Below are 20376 nucleotides of genomic sequence, written 5' to 3'. Positions count from 1 at the left end.
TTGAAGGACACTAAGGCCATGTCCACACTTCATAGTAAACCATAAACTTGGCTTTGCCATCTGAGGGCTACATTACCTCATGGACAACCTTCCAGGGGCCGCATTCGAGTGTCAATTGAGGCCAGAAACATAAGTGGTCAGAGCAGTGGATGTGGCTCTTCTCTTTGTGCAGGAGGTTTCATTCCGACAACACAAAAGTCACTTTCTATACACCTCTCTCGTCAGCCTCCATCCAAACAAGTAAAAGACACCATCATAGTTCATGAAAACTTTCCAGCCAAGCAAAATCACTCAAGAAGAAGAAGAAGAAGAGTTTGAATTTGATATCCCGCTTTATCGCTACCCAAAGGAGTCTCAAGGAGGCTAACATTCTCCTTTCCCTTCCTCCCCCACAACAAACACTCTGTGAGGTGAGTGGGGCTGAGAGACTTCAGAGAAGTGTGACTGGCCCAAGGTCACCCAGCAGCTGCAAGTGGAGGAGCAGGGAATCAAACCCGGTTCACCAGATTACGAGTCCACCACTCATAACCGCTACACCACACAAGGAGGCTGCAGAACCGGCCAGTCAGGGGTGTGGCCTAGAGAGATAGAGGTGTGGCCTGAGGAGAGTCCTGAGGGCCAGGTAGAGGGATTTGGAGGGCCACATTTGGCTCCTGGCCCTGAGGTACCCCATGCACCAGTCAACTATGCCTACTTTGCTCCTCTCCACTCTACGTGGCTCCCATGCAAAGGAAGCAGCCTATGATCCCTGCCTCTGTGTTACATCCAAACCAGATATCATAGCTTGATTTGATCCAAAAACTACTGTGAGTAAAGGAAAAACAAACCTTGCCTACAGATGGTGGTTTGTTGGGAGTGAAAACAACGCTTCTCCATAGGGTTGAACTGAAACAATTGTTTTAATTCACTTTGGACATCAAACATACATACACAGTAACAGCTAAATTTCCTTTTTTTAAAAAAGTTTCTTTTTGAGACACTCAGAATTGGGGCATAATACATTTTGAAGTGGGATAAAATAAAATTTAAAAATAGAGAAGAAAGGGCCTCAGCTGAAAGCTTTTTAAATTCATTTATGAAACAGGGATTCTGCAAAAAAGAATCTATGGGTGCACTTTTCAGAGATGTTTTCTTCTTATTGAATCTTGCCATTAGTTCTCTAAGAAGGAAACTGACCCCCTCCCTCCAATTTGATTTAACCCCTGGGCTACTTACGATGTCAGAAACTTTCTGTAATCCATTTTCCAGACCTACAGCCTAATTAAGATTGGATTGACTTGATCCGATTTCTCAGGCTAATTTCGGAAACTGGGAGGTGGGCATCAAAAGCTTAGGAGGAGCAAATCCCAGTTGAAGCTACGAGCTGATCATAGCTGGTGCTTCTTTGTGATGTTGCCCCAAATAAGAGAGGATTGAAGATAGATTCATGGGGAAAGAAGGAGGAGACCCAGTATACCTCCTAGAGCACAGTATTATGGACTGCTGTATCGAGACAAGAATGTGCAGTAATAGTGTTTCATAGGAATACATAAAAGTTCTGTGTTGTGTTGGATACTGAACAAACACATGTCTTTCCCACAGAACTTCCAAACTGATTGAAAGAAGGGCTCCTTACACATTAAAAAATTTTGTCTGAAGAGACATGCCATGCAACCAATTGTAGTCTGAAGCTCTTTTGACTACAAACCCCCAATTCTGGTTCTATTGCCAAAGTTTTGTGCTAGAAAACTCTCTCTGCACTCCTCCCAGTGGTCATTTTTCCTCTAATTACTGCTGTGGATTTGATTGGATTTGATTTGATTTGATTTGATTTGATTTGATTTGATTTAATTTTAATCTGCCCTTCATTAGCAGTTCCCAATGTAGGTTACAACAATTTAAAATTAAGAATTAACAACAGTTAATAAGAATTATAGAATGAAAAACTGTAAGGGTGTTCTGAATTCTTTAATTCCCTTTTCAGCCCAGCTTTACCTGCATCTCCTGCTTGAATATGAGCCACATCTGCAAAGGAAGATTTTTCCTTTGCAGCCTGGCTTGAGTTAAAGCTGTAAACTCATAAGCAAGAAAAAAGAATCCCAGAAGGGCATGTAGCCAACCAGATCAAGGCCCAGAACTCTGCTCCCTTGCTGCTGCCCCCCGCCAATACCCCTTCTTGCTTCATTATATTATCGGAGGGAACTAGAATGCATTTTATGTCTGACAAATAGTTTCTATTGCATTAAAAAGATGGAGTTACACAATAGGCTGCTCAGCAGAGTGCTAAGACAATGTGTAACTACAGCAATGGCCAGATGGTGGCATGCTAGATTTATAAAACTCAGGAAGAATCTCAATTTACTGCAAAATGAAGTTGAAACAAATTAGGAGAAATTAAAGACAATTATTCCAACTCAAATTTGCTTGGAGAAAGATAGATTTATCATCTCTTAAAAAAAATAATTCTCATTCCCATTCCCAGTTGTTCCACAACTCAAATTCAAGTTATGTAAAAATTCTGGAAACTGTAATATAGGGTGTGGGAGCATAAGAAGCGGTCAGTTTTTTCAACTTACCTTAACTATAGGAGCACCTATAATCCTATATCAACAATGTAGAGTAATGTAGGACACACACACAGCTATTCTAGGATGCTCACACCTATACTAGGAGTTAAATTTCCTTGAGTCGTGTATGGGCAGAATTGGGCTGAACTAGCAAGTTTAGTGTTTTGGCACCTTTATATGAACATGCCCAGGAAAGCTACTTTGGGTTAGGAATTGTTACTTGCAGCCCAATCCTGTTCATGTTTACTTAGAAGTAACTCCCACTGTTTGAATGTGTCTTGCTCCCAAGTAAATGTGTTTAGGATTGCAGCCTAAATTTGAATTGTCACATGCTACCAAATATAACACATGTACTCAAGAAACAAGCTTTGGTTCTTGTATTCTTCTCCCTCCTGTTTCTACTCTCTTAACAAAATGGTGAATGCACATTAATATCACATTATAATTGGCAATGAATAAATTGGTATTGGTGAGTCTGAGATAACAGAGACTTGAACATGTAATGATATCATATACTTATATTAATGCTTAAGTTTGCATAGCTGGTCCCAAGGAATGTTAGGAAATGTAGTTTATAAAAGCTCATAATTCCATTAGAGATTCATATGACGTAAGGGGCACTCTACTAATCCTGTAAAAAAAGTCGTGGATTGTAGCGTCTTGTGTTTTTATATAATTTGATAGCTGCTATGATTCTCCCCTGGCTAGATCTAGAACACAATGACTGAACACAATGCCATATTGTCTCTGGACCAATGTGGCAACCCTTTAATCAAAACACAGTTGCTGATGAACCATTATAAATGAAGTTTTTTAACATCATGACCGCCCTGAAGTTCAATGAATCGTCTGTCTTTATTTAGCATGTGTCTGAGTGGAAGGCAATGAAGTACCAGATGTGTGATGGTATCCATCCTAAAAACATCTGTGGAGTAGTATAGTTGCCACAAGAAGTTGGAAAAAGTGGATAGTGAAAAGTTTTTCTCCCTTTCTCATAACGCTAGAATTCATGGACATCCAATGAAGCTGAATATTGGAAGATTTAGGACAGATAAAAGAAACTACATCTTCATGCAGTACATAGTCAAACTATGAACCTCACTCCCCCAGGAGGGGATGACTGGTCACCAACTTGGATGGCTTTAAAAAAAATTGTTGTTGTTTAGTCGTTCAGTCGTGTCCAACTCTTTGTGACCCCATGGACCAGAGCACACCAGGCACTCCTGTCTTCCACTGCCTCCCGCAGTTTGGTCAGACTCATGTTCGTAGCTTTGAGAACACTGTCCAACCATCTCGTCCTCTGTCGTCCCCTTCTCCTTGTGCCCTCCATCTTTCCCAACATCAGGGTCTTTTCCAGGGAGTCTTCTCTTCTCATGAGGTGGCTAAAGTATTGGAGCCTCATCTTTCTTGAGGTACACTAACTGGAAATGGTTCCCCTTCAGGCAGGTATTGTCCTCTGTCTGATGTGATCCTTAACCAGCTGTTAGACTGTCAGTTATGGAGCCTGCTGGCTGAAAGGATAACAAAAACATAAGGTTTATCTTTTCAACTAGCAACTGAACCAGCCACTCTAAGTATAGGTTTCACATGTGGCCAGCGTGGAGCCAGTAAGTTAACACCAGCACATGCTAGCTAGCTCATACTCATAGGGAACTTTGCAAAGAAACAGGAAGGAAGTAAAGGCTGAAAGGAAGTAATCTACTTTACCAATAAGTAGTTACTAAAAGAATCTGTAAGGAGAATAAGCTACCTGCCTCATTCAGGTTGCTTATTGCCAGCTTTGCTATATTTTACTTCCCAACAAGGGGAAGAGACTCAGCAGGGCAGCCGGATAGGAAATGGAATTCCTGACTCACTATTTCTATTATATTTCGGAAACAACAGTTATAATTAAAAACACTCACAAATTTATTTTAAGTATGCTCCGCCCTCCATATGGATTTGAGAGACCCCAAGATAATAATAATTAAGTGAATAGGGCTCACCCTTTAAAATAACTAGGTAGACAGGGCCTGCCCTGAATTCCATTCCTGAATATCTTAGTCAAAATGGCTTCCAAAGCCCTGGAAGTCTCCCTCTCCTCTCTCATGCCTCTCCCACTCCACACCCCAGTCTGCATTCAAGAACTTGACAGCCTTGAATCTACTGAAAGCAACAGGTCTAATTAAGCCATATGGGTAGCATAAACAGGGTGGCAAATCCTGACAACATAAGAAGAGCCTGCTGGATCAGGCCAATGGCCCATCTAGTCCAGCTTCCTGTTCTCACAATGGACAGCCAGAGGTCTGTGGGAAACAAGCAAGAGGAACATGAGCACGAGAGCACTTTCCCTTCCCATAATCTGCATTTTCTTTTCACCAAACTAGGATCAAGCAGAATTAAAAGGGCACTGGTGGGCTTTCTCTTGCACTTTATATGATAAAAAAAGTCCTGCTGCACAGAGACATCCCTGGCATAGCTGTCAACTTTCAGATTTGAAAATAAGGGATCAGCAGCCTCACCTGTCCCGGGGACAGTCTACGGGATATCTAACAATCCGGGATAGCAGCAGAAAGCAGCTGGAATAAGGGAATTTCCCACAAAAAAGGGGAAGGTTGACAGCTATAAACCCTGGATCCTGAAACCCTGATTGTGCACCATGTGAGTGCGACTAAAAGCATGGTCCCACAACACTTTTGGCGACCTAGAGAACTTGTGCTCTTTGAAAACAACTTTGTGGTCGTCACCACCACAACCGTTTATCCTTTCCAGCCTTTTCCCATCACAGTTATGTGACCAACCCTATTTATCTGGAAGCCAGGGGCAGCAGGAGTGGCTGCGTACAGACCATACATTTGAATACACCCCAAAAAAAGCATCCTGAGAACTGTAGTTTGCAAAGGATGCTGGGGATTGTAGGTCTGTGAGGTATAAGCTACAGGGCAGTGTTCAAATAGCATGTTCCATCAGTGCAAATATTTCTGCTTGTACAATGGGACTCTTGCCCACCACATACCTTGCACCCTTCCCAATCTGCTCCACTGCCTTGGGGAAACTCCCAGAACTGATTTAGGGGGTGCCCAGGGGAAGGGGGGAACATTCCATTGAACCAGGATAAATCCTTGCACTGATGACACTTCATGGATTCCATCCAGTTCCCAGGATTCTTTGGGTGGGTGGGGATATGCTTTAAATATGCTTTAAATATGTGTTGTGTACGCAGCCAGAATCACAGATTTGGATTTAACAGGCCTATCATGTCCTTGGATTATTTCACCTATAATAATTCCTCCAGGTTAGGCTCTATTCAACAAGTACACATGCATGTCAAGAAATGGGGGAAGAGAGCAAATGTTTCGCTCTTTAGCTACCAAGCAGTTGCTTGCATGAGTCTAAAAGCATCTAAGTTATGCTAAGTAGTAATTAATCTTCATTAATTTATTTTGAATAATGTTGATGAGAAATTGGACCTGGGAATTTAATTGCTTCCTGGAACGCCAGTGCTCAGATGAAGAACTGGCAAGAGCAATAACAACAAAGGTGGTTTTCAAAGAACAGAACCTTTTCTCTTAAACTCTTAATTCCGGTCCGTATCATTTACAACCAGTGACTACACAAAACAGACAGGCTACAGTATTTGATCTGTGAAATGTTTCCGATCTTTTTGCCTTTCTTTTTTCGTTTCCCAAATAAGTAACTTCTTGTTTGTAAGCTTGCGGACATGACTATCTGCTCATGCTCAGATACTGACACAGAGTACATTCAGATCCAGAGGTGGAATGCTTCCTGTGCACTCACCTTTAAAATTCATCAGATGAAAAACAAGTCAATTTTCTCTCTTCATCACAGACTGAGTAACTTTTTATTTATTTTTTGCATGAGCGCAATGCCAAAATAAGTCTCACATCCCCACCCACATTCTGGATGGGAGATGGTTTTTAATGAAACACACAGAAAGAATGCTGTCTCCACTAGAATCTCGTTTTTGTTTCATGGTAAGTCTAGCTCTGCACCTGAGTGAGCAGTTGTATGTGTGATGACGGAAACAGCAGTTGCCTAGAACAAGGGTTCTTCAACCTTGGGTCCCCAGGCCCAGCTTAGGGTGATGGGAATTGTAGTCCAACCACATATGAGGACCCAGAATAGCACAACACAGATATGTGATATACTAGGGATTCCTCTTTTATCTCTGCTTGCATTACAGTCTAGCTGTTGATTGGTAGAAATCCTGAATCTCTTTCACATTTGGGCATATGACTGCAAAGAGGCATTATTATGCCCTGCATGGGTTCTGAAACTCATTTGTTTGCTGCAGCAGCAGCAACCATCTTTCTTTAAAGCCAAGCACTCTGGAAAACTAAGATACAGATACACATTTATTCAAACAGGTAAATAAAAATACCAAAGAAAGCTGATTTTGTAAAATACTATCTTTAATTTGACCTTTGATTACATTGTAACATCCAAAGTATAAAACTTACAAGTTTACATTTGAACGGAAATATACATTTTCAGAAAATAAAAAAGGGTGTGTACATGGAAAATGTCTAATGTGCAATAGATAAAAGCTATTGCTTCCATTATCACCTGACTCTCTCTCATACCTGTCTCCTGTCCCTGTCAGGTGAGGGAAAAATTAATTCAGTAATCACTAACAGAGATAGGGAGTGTGTAGTTGTGGAAATGGGCAGGGATGTAGAGATATGGAGGACCTGAACATATTGCAGAGTTCCTGCAAAACATCACAGCCATATGCATGATTGAGCTAATGACACTAATAAAATATATAATCCACTTTCATCAGTGGAACAAACAATCATCAACACGAAGCAATTTGTGTTTTCAGGAAAATGTGTGATCATTGGAGTTAAAGTGCAGATTTCTTATGGAAAATTGTAATGCATGCCTCTCTAGACCACAATACAAAGCCTTATCTTTTTATCATTCAATTCTTATCATAAGTCATAATGGACCTAAAAATTTTGGCCACCTTGATTATGTGAAGATGTACCAGCATTTTAAAACCTCAGTTTGTAGTTTTAAAAAAATAAATAAATCCTACCAAAGGAAAGGTTTTTAAATTTTCTTTTTGCAGGTATTAGGTTAATGTGATCTTGTGCAATAAAATAGTAAAAAAAAATTCCTCTATTCACACTCTAACAGTATAATTCTATAGAAATCTACTTCAGAAGTGAAGTCCCATAAAGTTCATTTGGGCTTCTTCCAAATAAGCATGCATAGGACTGCAGCCTTATATATTTACTTGTCAGAGAATAACACAGGTAGCATGAATGCCTATTAAAAAAACCCCACCCTTTCTAAATTTACAAAAATAGCTATTATTTTACAATCTTTTAAGACCAGCAAATAAAAAAGAAGCTTATGCTCTTGTTACGTACAGAAAATATTCTACTAAAACTTCTTGAGCCATAATATGTCAACGTTGCCATTTAGAGATTCTTCCTGCAACGACAAGAGGCTCTCACAGAAACTGCTTTGATTAGGCTGGTACATGTTTAAAGGCACATGCTGAATACTTGAAAGGAAGAGGGAGAAAATAACACTGTTGTCAGTGGTATTGTTTTTCAGTTTCTCTAGCTCTGGCATTAGGCCCTGTGATTTTTCAAACACGAACAGTGTCACCATTACTATGAATCTCATCAATGAATGCAGACAAGATTGTGTATTTCTGACTCTGAGCAACTGTCTTGAAATACTTTTCACACCCCATTGCATCTTTTATGATTGTTGCTTGAAGGGTTGCAATTTCCCCCACAAAAATGGTACTACTATCAAACCCTGTGAAATGCACGCTTGGTCCTTAGCTGTTTCAGGAAGTGTGTGTGGAGGGAGCCTTTGGGCCCATTCTTCTTGAGATATCCAGTCTTGATTCATTTTGTGCAAAAGTCTTGCAGCCATAGTGTCCCATGCTGAAATGGCTGGCCAGTGGCTGCAACCCGAACTCAGCACAGCTCCCCCCCCCCCCGCCACAAATATTTTGTGAAATCTGATCAGAACTGATCAGAGTCATTTTGACAATGAACCATTTTATTAAGTGTGTAACCAGTCTATGTAAGTGTGTATACTGGTGCTTACATTGTGTTACTCTTTGCAAAAAATATATAAACATTTTCCAAACCAAGTTAAACAAATTTCAAAATCTTCTTTCCTAAAATTAACGTTGGGTACTTGTGGAAGGTGTGTTCAAACTGTATCATTAATACAGATATCCTAAGTAAATATGGCTTAATACTTTTGTGAAGGAATTAAGCCTCCAGGGCTTTTATTTGTATGGCTGAATTTTAGTACCCGTTTGCTTCAGACACATTCTAAAACTGTCTCAATTTTCTTAACTGAAATAGCTAGATATTTAGTTTTGCCTGATGATTTCCAAACAAAAATGAGATATAATATTTTTTTTGGCCCAAACCTTATCTGCAAATCTTTGCATCTATCACATATGCAGAACTCTGCATCAGACTGGAAGCAGAATTCTGTGAAATATATTTTTGAAAGACTGAATGGCAACTAGCCTGGTTCACTAAAATAACACATGAGTTATTTTGTGTTTCTTTTGATTTGGGGGCAAATCATTATGTGCCTTGCTTGCATTTTCCAGGCTCCCACTTGCCATTGATGGGACCAAAACAATTATGTAAAGTCTGACATACAGAAAGGGTCATCACTAGACCCTAGAACCATTTGAGTCCATGAGACTTTGGTCTTTGACTTCAGTGGAACCAAGTTTAGATTCTCAGGAACACATAGAAGATCTTGGATATCATTGAGCTCCACTGCATCTAAGGAGGTCAGCACCTAGGCATTTTTCAAATTATATTTTTCAATCTTACATGATCCAGCTCTCCCCCAGCTAGATTATATCCCTCACTAGAACGTACAGCCTTCGGAGGCAGTCAAGATGGCACTGGGATTCTTGTGGCACCATTCAGAAATTTCCATCATGCTGGCCTCCTCTACTGACACTGATCCTGGAGGGTTCAGCCAACAAAGCATCTTCTTTTTACATTTTAACACATTCCCTTCAGCAGATGTGTTGCCAGTTGCCTCTACTTCCCAAGCAACCTGGACATATTAAGTACCAGTAACCATTATTCATTGTGATCACAACAGATGACGTCTTCTGATTACACAGAAAAAGGGTAAAAGCTGATACTTTTTTTTCTCTTTAGGGTACTATTCTAAAGCAGAGTCCCCTGGAACCCTTTCCAATTTGTATCCTGATTTTTGTTTATGCGGTGTTACATACATTTAGCATTTTTCCTTTCCCCTTGAAAAATTCAAATCTGTCTATTCAGCAGCTCCTGCCGCTTCCTCGGGATTCTTTCCATCATTCTGGATCATTCGAACAATGTGCGTCAGGTCCAGGCTACGGGTCAGGATGTCAAGTAGAACCTCATCTTTCTGTACTCCGTCCATGAACTCCTCCAGAGACAGCTCACCTACAAAAACACAAAAGGTCTCAGTTCATGTACTGTATAGCCTAATGTAATGGATGGAGTGGTATCTGATTTTCAAAGGGGTGACATGGAAACCGAATTGGCTATTTCTGCATCATGCCCACCATTTCTGCCCAAGTCGGAGTTGCAGGATTTTGTTTCACTTCCAAAGAAAAGAGAGCCCACGCTTTCCTTACATCAAGATGTCACAATAGCTGATCAACCTACTTTCAAGGTCTGTAGCATATCAGATCTGAATCCGTTATCTTCACCCCTTTAAATTCCTATTTAAAATCTCTCTACTCAATTGATTTCTCTCTTTTTGACTAATCTCAACCCTGATTAAATTACTTCTTCTCCTGAATAAGCAAAATGTCTTAAGCATCTCAGTGGAGTACATGATTTGCAGACCACAGTCTTTCCATAGACCTGCATTGGAGGTTTGTTCCCCTCTCACATTAACATATTGTTGCATTTCTCAGGACCAACTTGCAGTTCAATGTGAGGGGGGAATAGTTTCAAAGATTCAGAAAAGGAAGTGGAATGTTTGGAATGGAATGTCAAATGGAATGGAATGGAATGGAATGTCTGCCTTAAAAGCATAATGGTCAGAGGGCCAACAGAAAAGTAGTCTTATTTATTTATTTAGCTAATTAATTTCTTCCTACCAAAGAAATGTGAGGTAGTACCCCACCTCTCTTTGATCAATTTTGGCATGTAACACTGGCAGCCATCCCTCCTGCGCTGAATTTTCTCTAGTGCAAACTGATGTCAATCTGAAACCTTCACACAAGAGTCCTATGACCACACACTGGTAGGTCCCAGTCTATATTTTTGGCCTATAAATGTCCACACCTGGAGTGCATAGAGAAATTCTTACCATCTCCATTTATATCGATTTTATCAAACACCATGTTTGTGAATTCCTCAGCTGTCATTACTTCATGACATGGGTTGATGGTGCGAATCGCCTGCAGGAAATTGAGATGGAGACCATTTAATGAGCTCAAGTTGCAGAGTTATGTATTTGCATACAGTAGATGGATTACTCCCCCTCCCCATGGCCCCTATGTGCATCAGTGGAGCACACATAAGTCCGCTTTGCCCCATTATGGCCACCCTGCCCTCTTTAGGCCCCCACATGTCAGTGGTCATGTGTCAGTTGGACACGTGCAAAATGGTTGCCTCCTGTATTGAAACAGTAAAGGGCAACTGTGTCATGGAATCTTCCACAAACGTCTGCCAAACACCATCAATACAACAATTGGCCAAGGAAAATAACTCACCTTAATGATGTTTAGCAACTCATCCCTGTCAATACAGCCATTTCCATCCACATCATACAGTTTGAAGTACCATCTCAGCTTCTGTTCCACTTTTCCCTTCAGGACCAAGCTTAGAGCTGCCACATACTCCATAAAATCAATGTAGCCATCCTGTTGAAACACAAGAGGCAGCTTGTCAGATGCTATGAGTAAGCCATAGCCATTCTTGCTGAATGCTTTTGTGCCTTAAACATTGGATCAACCACAGGGTGCACACAAACAGCCTGGCAAAATACATTTGCAATGAAAATCATCAAAGAGAACTGCTCTTACCAAAACACACTCTTGGAGACCTTAGCCTCATCCTACCATTCATCCGTGGTCCTTTTTCTGCACACCTCCTTTATAATATTTCTATTGCTTCCCATAGACACTGTTTCTGTTACAATCAAATACATATCTCAACTTTTGTAATGCAAGTGCAATTACAACCCTGCTTTAAAGCCGGACAGAAGTATTAGTCAATGTTTGCAGCATTACACAGAACATTTACAGTAGGAAAATGAACTGAAATGGGTCACAAGTACCAGTTCCCCAGTGAATTAAGCTGAAAGCTGATCTTGTGTATGGCATCCTTTTCCACATGGTTTTTCTTTATATGAATTTTACGATGCTTTCAGACAAATAGAAAGATCACTGCTTGCTGCCTTTCATAGTTCCTCTGAAGAGTTGGGAGATAAAAGAGGTGGTACTTTTAGACATCAACTACCAGGGATGTCTCGAAACACGCAATTTAGCACCACACCAAAAGAATGAAGCATCTGATGATTTTGCCACCTCAGATGAACCTACTTTCTAGTGTCCTCCTTTTATATAGGAACAAAGATTTCCTAGAGATCTGCCTTTCAAAGGCTCATTGACTGCTTGTGTATATTCTCTGTACCTTTGTGATTCTCAAGCTGCTGTTAAAATAATGTTGACAAATCACTGCAAAGTTAGGGGAATGATTGTATTTCTATGTATTTCTACTACAAAACAGTTGATGTAAAAATGGGGTGGGGGGCCCTGGTGGACAAAAACCTTCCAAAATAACAAATAGATTTATTGTATTTACATATTTCTTCAAGCTTTTCTGCAGTGGAAAATGAAAAAAAGAAGTGCAGGATCCTCTGTGCTGAATCTGTTCCATAGGTCCATTCACTGCTAAATATCACTAGTGCAATGGCATTTTGGAACACAATGTCGATCAGGAATGTATAGATGGATGCCAGAGAACTGTGCTTTTGAAATTCATGCGGCTGCGACTTTTGTGCAGATCTCAAATGTATATACATTTGCTAACCAAAACCTAAGGCTGCAATCCTTGGCAAGAAGAACTTGACAAGCCAAATTATTTGTCCAGATTTGTCTCCATGGAGGTTAATTTCATTTTGAGCCCTGATTATCTGTATCTTCGTCCTTGTGCTTCGTTTTGTTTTGTGATTGTCTGTTGCCATGCTACCTAGAGATTCACGGCTTGGCCAGGACTTTCAAGGTGCTTTTTAAGAAGCTATGTGTCAGGATCAATGTACATTTGCATGCATTATACACCTAAGATGTAAGTGCAGGTGCTGGTGCTGGAAATTCTGGAATAGTCTGCTCAAATCATGTCTGTATAGACCTGCTAAAAACTAAACAAACAAAAAGAACAACCACTACACTAGATAGGGGTATGGTTTCATCTCTATGCTTCAATGACAGAACAGTACAATTTGAAGGGGAATATAGATTCCCGTGGGATGTTCTCTTACAGCAACTCAAACTATTTCCCTCTGGATCACAAACAGCTAATCTGATTTATTCCACAGGCGCAAAAGTCAGATTAGGTTTAACAACATTGAACCCAATTACCGGATTGGATTTCCTGCATGTTGATTTATTCATCACAGCTGGGATTCAAAGAACCATGCAGCTAAATTGCACAAGCTCAAGGGGGCTTTCAACTTGCGTTGCTCAAACAGCAGTTCTTTATCCCACATGTCATAGCCACATTTGTAACCAAGGATACTTTCAAAATAAGTTGGTGGTATGGCATGGGGATGGCATCTGCTGTTCATGAAGGAGAAGGGTAAAAAAAACCCCACAGGGCCAAGCACAAAGCAGCTCTGGATCCCATTTTAAAAGTTTATTTAGTGTATTTTTGGTCAATCTTGCATTTTCTTCTTTTAATCTGTTGAAAGGGAGAAACAAAACTTTTGCTAACAGAAACCTCAGTCGGCATTTATTGGTAAGAAGTAAATTAAAAGCCATGAAATTTATTTTCATACAACTATCCATGTTTGAGTATGCATGTTACTTGTGTCTTTCACGAGGTCCAGCACTGAGGGCCTTCTGGCGGTTCCCTCACTGCGAGAAGCGAAGTTACAGGGAACCAGGCAGAGGGCCTTCTCGGTAGTGGAGCCCGCCCTGTAGAATGCCCTCTCATCAGATGTCAAGGAAATAAACAACTATCTGACTTTTAGAAGACATCTGAAGGCAGCCCTGTTTAGGGAAGCTTTTAATGTGTGATGAATTATTGTATTTTAATATTTTGTTGGAAGTCGCCCAGAGTGGCTGGGGAAACCTAGCCAGATGGGCAGGGTACAAACAACAACAACAACAACAACAACAACAATTACTATTTCTTCTTCTTCTTATTTTACTTCATCATCATCATTCTCTCTTATCTTAAAGACTCATTGAGAAATCAAGACTTGCTTTATATGGGATTTTTGCTTTGGCAAGGCCTGAAGATTAAAAGATCTGGTAATTCTAAATGTGAGTTGCAAGGCTGATTATTTCTATGACGTTGTGAGTAGGAGGCTGGATCTATGGTTATGAAACTGCCCCACACTGAAAGCATAATTAAATTACTGCACGTGGCAGTGCAGGCAGAGTGCAAATGTTTAATCACAGGGTAAAGATGGTTGGGCAGGTGTCACTGCATGAGGAAGCGTTCATATGGAAAAAACTGGTTATTTTCTCATTTCAACCACTGTCATTCATGATTAATTCTTATGCAAGAACAGGAAACAAATCTTGATTTTGATCAACTGTCTATCCCTTGCCTCCAAGAATTTCCATTGTAACTTCTCTCAAAATAATGGGATTGTACTGTTTTATAACCAGCTATACATTTTATGTCCAATTTATTTCAATGAACTTTAAGAGCATGAAAAGACTGCAGACATCCATTGAGGAAATCATGGATGAAATTCACATGGATGTGTGCTCAATGACTTTGCACAACCACTTCCTTAATCCATCAAATCCTAGGAGTTCATTAAATTAATAAAGACCAAGTCGTGCATCCTTTAATCATAAACACAAATAATCTGATATGGAATTATGGTTGTAGTCTTAAATGTACCAACAGAGATTATGTCCCTTTGAACTGTGTGGGACTTCTACAGTATATAAATATGCTTAAGATCATGCTTCTTAGAAGGCATTAGTTTGACCCATTATACAACAAGTCAAGCCAAAGCTCTATTCCACAAATTCTTGCTCAATTTGGTAGTTGTAAGTGATAGCATCTAATGAAAGTTTTATCAAACACTGTAGATTAGATAATCCTGAATACTCAATTCAGTGCATACATAAATTCTCAGATATGCAGAGGGCGAGTGAGAAATTTTGGGCATTTGTGAATTACTGTTGGCCCTGTAAGATATATAGTTGTTGTCAAGAATAATGGAGACCATTCCTAAAATAAGCAAAATGCCAAATGTTGGATACAAAATGGGATATTAACCTGTTTCATTTCCAAATGAAGTCCTGCAATTTAAGAAAAGCACTCTGCTGAAACAAAAATTCCTCAAATGATTGCGCTGGGTTCTGTATCACACAGGGAACCTTCATAAATTGCTGAAGCTCCCCATTTCAGACTGTGTACCTCAAACTCATGAGGGCTGTAAACCAGAGGATAGTGACATAGTAGAAAGGTGAGGCTTAGCAGAATCCGCCCTCCTCACCCTCACATGTTTGCTCACATGTAGAGATGAACAGAGATGGAGGAGAAATGCAATTCAATTTGCATTTAAAGGTGAATCTACCTAATTTGCACTGACTGGAACAATACAAGAACTGAAAATTCTCTGAATGTTCCAGTGCAGTATAAAAATGCATATATTAGGACGAAATGTGCATAAAAATTAATATATTTGTGAAAATGACATACAAAAATGCATTATATTAGAGGAAATTGCTTTGTAATAATGGATTATATTGGGGAAATCGCTATGTTTAATAGGCAAAATTGCATAAAAACAAATGTATCTGAAGAGAAATCTGCACTGATGAATTTTCCTGAGAATTATTTTTTTAATCACAAACTTATATGGATATCTGGAGAATAGAATTTAAGATTGTAAAGAGGAGGAACCGAGAGAAACAGAGACTAACAGATTTGCCTGTTCCTAGATATGGACAAATCTGTCAGTTTCAGTTTCTCCTTTTTAAAAAAATCTTAAATTCAATTTGCCACATTTCCACATTAGTTGCACTTTTTCTTCAACATTCACCTAAAAATTCTTCAGCCTTTTAGCATGCCTTTGTCCTAATATGCACATTTAGAAAGTGCAAATTAGCTAGGTTCACATTAAAACGAAAACAGAATGAAATTTCGCATCCATCTCTACTTAGACACAAGTAGAACAAATGCCTGATTAAAAATTTATTGTTGCTTTTTGTGAAAACTGAAGCAGGAATTTACTGATAAGGGCATTCTTTTAAACAAAATTATCATTGTCAGTTTGAATATTTGTAATTGATAATTCTGAGCCCTGTACCACAAGGTGAAATGGATAGAACCATTTTTCCAAATTGAAATGTCATTATTAAAATCTGTTTTTATTAGAAGCAATGTCTGACAAGCTCTTACCACAGCAAAAACGAGACAATATATCATTTAATCGTTTTGCCTGCATAACTTTTTGCTTTGAAGTTAAAACTCAATTGAGGGCCTAAGGAGAAAGTCTGGAATAATTTTCATTCCTTTTTCATGGGAGGCAGATGGAACGAAATATTGCCTTCCTGGGACATTCCTTGATTGTTGAAACTAAATAGCAGGTCTCCTTGACAGGAAATATTAGACAAAGATGAGGAACCTGTGGCCCTCTAGTTATTGTTGGACTATAGCTCCTATTAACCTTGACAACTAGCCATAGTGGCTGGAGACAATGAGAAATGGAAGGCAGAACTTTGGTTCGGCATCTCTGACATCACGTGTCCTTAGCAGCACCCTTTAGCCTAAAGTAGTTGAGGTAAGGTCAGTTTTGCTCTGTAGACTTCTGTAATATGAAATAGCTCAAATCCTAATACTTTCAAATGACTGCGGACAGTGAATAGATGTTATGCATTTTTAGGCGGAGAGCTACATTCCTCTGGTGGAAAGTAATTGGGGGTTGCATTCCAAAGGTTTGTGGGCCAGGCCCCACAGTGGACAGAACCAGAAACACACACAGCCACACACACACATGATCACACTTACCTATGCACAAACACAAGGGATGACTGCTTAAGTGCCAAACAGCAAGGTTTTTTTAATGATTAGAGAACACACACAAACACACACTCTTAACAAACAAGCACACACTTAACACTCACTTTTAACAGAGACACACACTTAATTTTTATAATTAACACACGGATGCACACTTAACATACATTTAAGTGTACACACAGGTTCAACCAAAGTTGGGCACTTTTAGCTGCATAGTGATGTCAGTGGGAAAGTTAAGCACTTACTTAAAGTATTTTACAGTAAAATCAATAAGACTATAAGGTACTCAATTTTGGCTGGATCACTCTCACACTCTACATCTTTTTAGTCTAACTGTGGGAAGACTAATATCTGGGGGAGCCTTTCTTGCACAGGTATGAAGCATTTGGGGTCAGTTAAATACAGTAACCCCTTTATCCATTGTCTCTGATGATACTTTTCAGACGAAGTTCTCTCTCTCTCTACTACAAAATACTCTCTAATAATTAAAAACGACTTTCTGCAAGCACGGGATGTTTATATCATTTAATATTTGTCCTAAATATTTCACAGTTGAACACTGCTGAACACTGTTGCCCCGTTTTTCTAAAATAACTAGGGTGGTGTAGAGAGGTATAGAAAAGACTTACAGACTCTGTGGTTCAGAATTTAATGAGCTACAGAATAACTGATCATAATCCATGCCTCTATAACTAACCTTCACTTCTCTGGCTCAGTTATTGGTTCAGTCATTATATGTCATTTTGGCATATAAGTGGTATACAAATTAATAAATAATAAAATAATAGCAATTCTCATTTTGTCATTAGTGACAAGGCTTTTAAAAAACCCTCATTGGAGACACCTTGAAAGAGCACCTTTGCAGACCTGCCAAGTGTCCCTATTTTCCAGGGACAGTCCTGCATTTACAGAAGCTGTTCCGGTTTCTGATCTGATCTTGGAGTGTCCCACTTTTCCTTAGGATGTCCCTATTTTCATCAGATAAATATTGGAGGCTATGGTAGAATGTCCTTATTTTCATCAGGTAAATGTTGGAGAGTATGCAACCCCTGAGCCAAAGAAATAAGTAACTACACAACCTTTAGAAGACACCTGAAGGCTGCCCTGTATAGGGAAGTTTTTTTAGTATTTAATGTTTTGTTATGTTTTTACATATGTTGGAAGCCACCCAGAGTGGCTGAGACAACCCAGTCAGATGGACAGGTTATAAATAATAACATCATCATCATCATTAAATAGGATGTCCCTATTTTCATCAGCGAAATGTTAGAGGGTATGCCTTTGCTGCCATGAATCCAGTGCTTCCCTGCCAGACAGGAGGACAGATGAATAGCAACAGCCCACCTTAACATACCATGCCTAAACCCCATTTATTATCCCCCAAATTATCTCCAGATGAAATCATCTTAAATGATTTCCCCAACCCAGATCACCCCACAACACAATTTCCTTCAAATTCATTTTATACCCATAAATACTTGGGGCACTTAGAAAAAGATTTGGGATCCTCACAGCTCCCCTGTTTAACGGATCTAGAACACATCTGACTTAAGAGTAAAGACAGGGCTGCCTCCTTTGACATCTGCAGATCAATTCTATACTTAACACATGCTGAATGACAGCAGGAATTGACCCTAGGGCCTTTTGCCTAGAAAATAAGCTTTACATGCCCCTAGGTCCTGAAAGCTTCTTATACAGCTTTGCTCCTGGTTTGCCAGCACTCCACATGTGATGACCCTGTATCAACTCCACCGATGTTAAACAGGTCACTGTCGGCATATAATCAGAATAGCAGTATTTTTCATGGGGCAGCAGTAACCAATATTCCAGCTCCCCCTGAAAAAGGCTTGGAGAAGATCACCAGACTAAAATGAGACTAGAAGCTCCTCAGGAGTGTTGCATGATCAGAATATTCAGAGCATCAGCAGTAATAGGAAATTTGCTTTCCAGATGCAGGTAACAGAGTTTTTTTTGTTACAAATCTTCAGAAATGCTCATGTGACGGGGTTCTGGGTGCAGGACTTTGAAAATGGCAGGCTCTGAAATTTCCATCTAACCCAGCAGTAAAGGTAAATGATTAAACTAGCCATAATAACCAGACTACTTCTGAAAAAGATCCAACACATATAGCACGTTCACAAGCAGCAATTCAAAACTCAGAAAGGCACATTCCATTCAAAAAAATAGAAAGTGTGCAATATCATAACAGACAGACAGAAATTACTGTTCTATATCAAACAAAGTAAAAACGGCAAAGATCAACACTGTGAGGATTAGATGTTATTTCATAGTATTTTAGATAAGAACCACATGTTCTTATATGTATGGGCATTACATATGTAAACAGAATGTTGTCTGACTGCAGCTGAATACCCACCTTATTAAAGTCGAATGTTTCAAACATCTGCTCGATGTATTCATTTGATGCTGGAGTCAGGTTTTTCAAGCCAAAAAACTGCTTGAACTCATGCAAGGTCAGCTGACCGGAGGGACACTCCGTCATGAACTTCTTGTACCACTGGTGGCACTCGGTGGCACTCAGTTCCTCAACAGACTTTCCATCCATGTTCCCCATTGTAAAGCAAAAGAAGTGAGCACGTCTCTCAAAAAACAGTGGAGGACTTCTAGAGGCTTCCCCCTTGTTACTGTTCAGAAGCAGGCGGTATGGTATTTATAAGTGAAAGAAAACAGCAAACCTCCTAAGGCTTGCTAAAGAGCAGGGATGATTGGGGGAGCTTCCTGAGAAAATTTCACACTCTCTGATGGAGTTTTAAAATTGCAAAAGCCTCTTCAAAGAAGCACCTGATGTTTAAGTACCCACTAAATCCTCCTCCAGCCAATGAGAGAAGAGTCCTATGATGGGATCCCAAAAGGGGCATGGGAAGTTCAGGGCAAAAAATAGAAAGGTGGTAAAATGGGAAAGCGTTTTGCAGATTATGGGACCCAGGAGATTAAAATGGCAGGATTTACCTGAAGACATCGTAAGCTTCTAATCCACTTCTCTTTTGATTCTATCAGCCATGTGCAGATATGGCATACAGGACAGAATGAGCTCCATACTTTGACTATGTGCTGTGTGAACAAGTACTTTATCTGTCCTGAATCTTCTAACATTCGGCATCATTGGGTGTCCACAAATTATGAGAGAGAGAGAGAGAGAGACTTTACTTTGTCCATTTCCTCCAGGGCCTGAGTAATTTTATGAACTTTTATCAGGTCACCTCAGTCTTGTCAACTTTCTTGAGAAATACTGCCATTTGATGTGTTTTCCCTCAAGCCAGCTTCAATCCAAAAACATAAGCCACATTCATTTCGCAGTAAAGCTGAGGTGTGTACATTTGAGACAGCCACGGTATATACATGGATGACAGTGTATGATAGCTTCACAAATAGTGATGGGGAAATCAAACAGGGAATGCTCATCTGGCGAAGACATCCCAGCCCCCTCACTGGTGTGTACAGCAGCATGCAAATAGACTTGAAACACAGTGGTGGAGTGTTGACCTTGCTGTATTTTAAGCTACTAGTGTGTACATAGCCTTCATCTCCCCAAGTCATAATTGTATCCATCCAACAGGGAAAAACACTTAGCTGCACAGCCCCATTTT

The 20376-nt window shown here is 39.8% G+C and overlaps 1 protein-coding gene across 2 annotated transcripts; it reads right to left on the bottom strand.

The window, feature by feature from the left end:
• Nucleotides 1-7721: 7721 nt before the first annotated feature.
• Nucleotides 7722-19881, bottom strand: GUCA1A (guanylate cyclase activator 1A). 2 transcript variants are annotated; one of them, XM_081866592.1, is made up of 5 exons: nt 19739-19881; nt 19146-19406; nt 11269-11418; nt 10863-10953; nt 7722-9985 (listed from the first exon to the last, which is right to left on the bottom strand). In XM_081866592.1, exons 2-5 carry the CDS (start codon nt 19341-19343, stop codon nt 9834-9836), a joined length of 591 nt encoding a protein of 196 aa, XP_081722718.1. In that variant the 5' UTR covers nt 19344-19406; nt 19739-19881; the 3' UTR covers nt 7722-9833. The 2 variants fall into 2 exon arrangements, with proteins under 2 accessions (XP_081722718.1, XP_081722717.1); XM_081866591.1 differs by lacking the exon at nt 19739-19881 and having other exon boundaries at nt 19146-19531.
• Nucleotides 19882-20376: the final 495 nt, after the last annotated feature.

Source organism: Podarcis erhardii (genome assembly GCF_964252035.2).
Source record: "Podarcis erhardii genome assembly, chromosome: 6".
Taxonomy (NCBI): domain Eukaryota; kingdom Metazoa; phylum Chordata; class Lepidosauria; order Squamata; family Lacertidae; genus Podarcis; species Podarcis erhardii.
Note: the sequence above shows the minus strand (reverse complement) of the source record. Positions and strands in the feature narration are given on the sequence as shown.

Coding starts and splice junctions, on each gene's coding strand:
- GUCA1A (XM_081866592.1), bottom strand. CDS start 19,343: ATGGGGAACATGGATGGAAAGTCTGTTGAGGAACTGAGTGCCACCGAG. Junction 11,419..19,145: donor AAACATTCGACTTTAATAAG/GTGGGTATTCAG, acceptor GTGTTTCAACAG/GATGGCTACATTGATTTTAT. Junction 10,954..11,268: donor AGTTGCTAAACATCATTAAG/GTGAGTTATTTT, acceptor AATTTCCTGCAG/GCGATTCGCACCATCAACCC.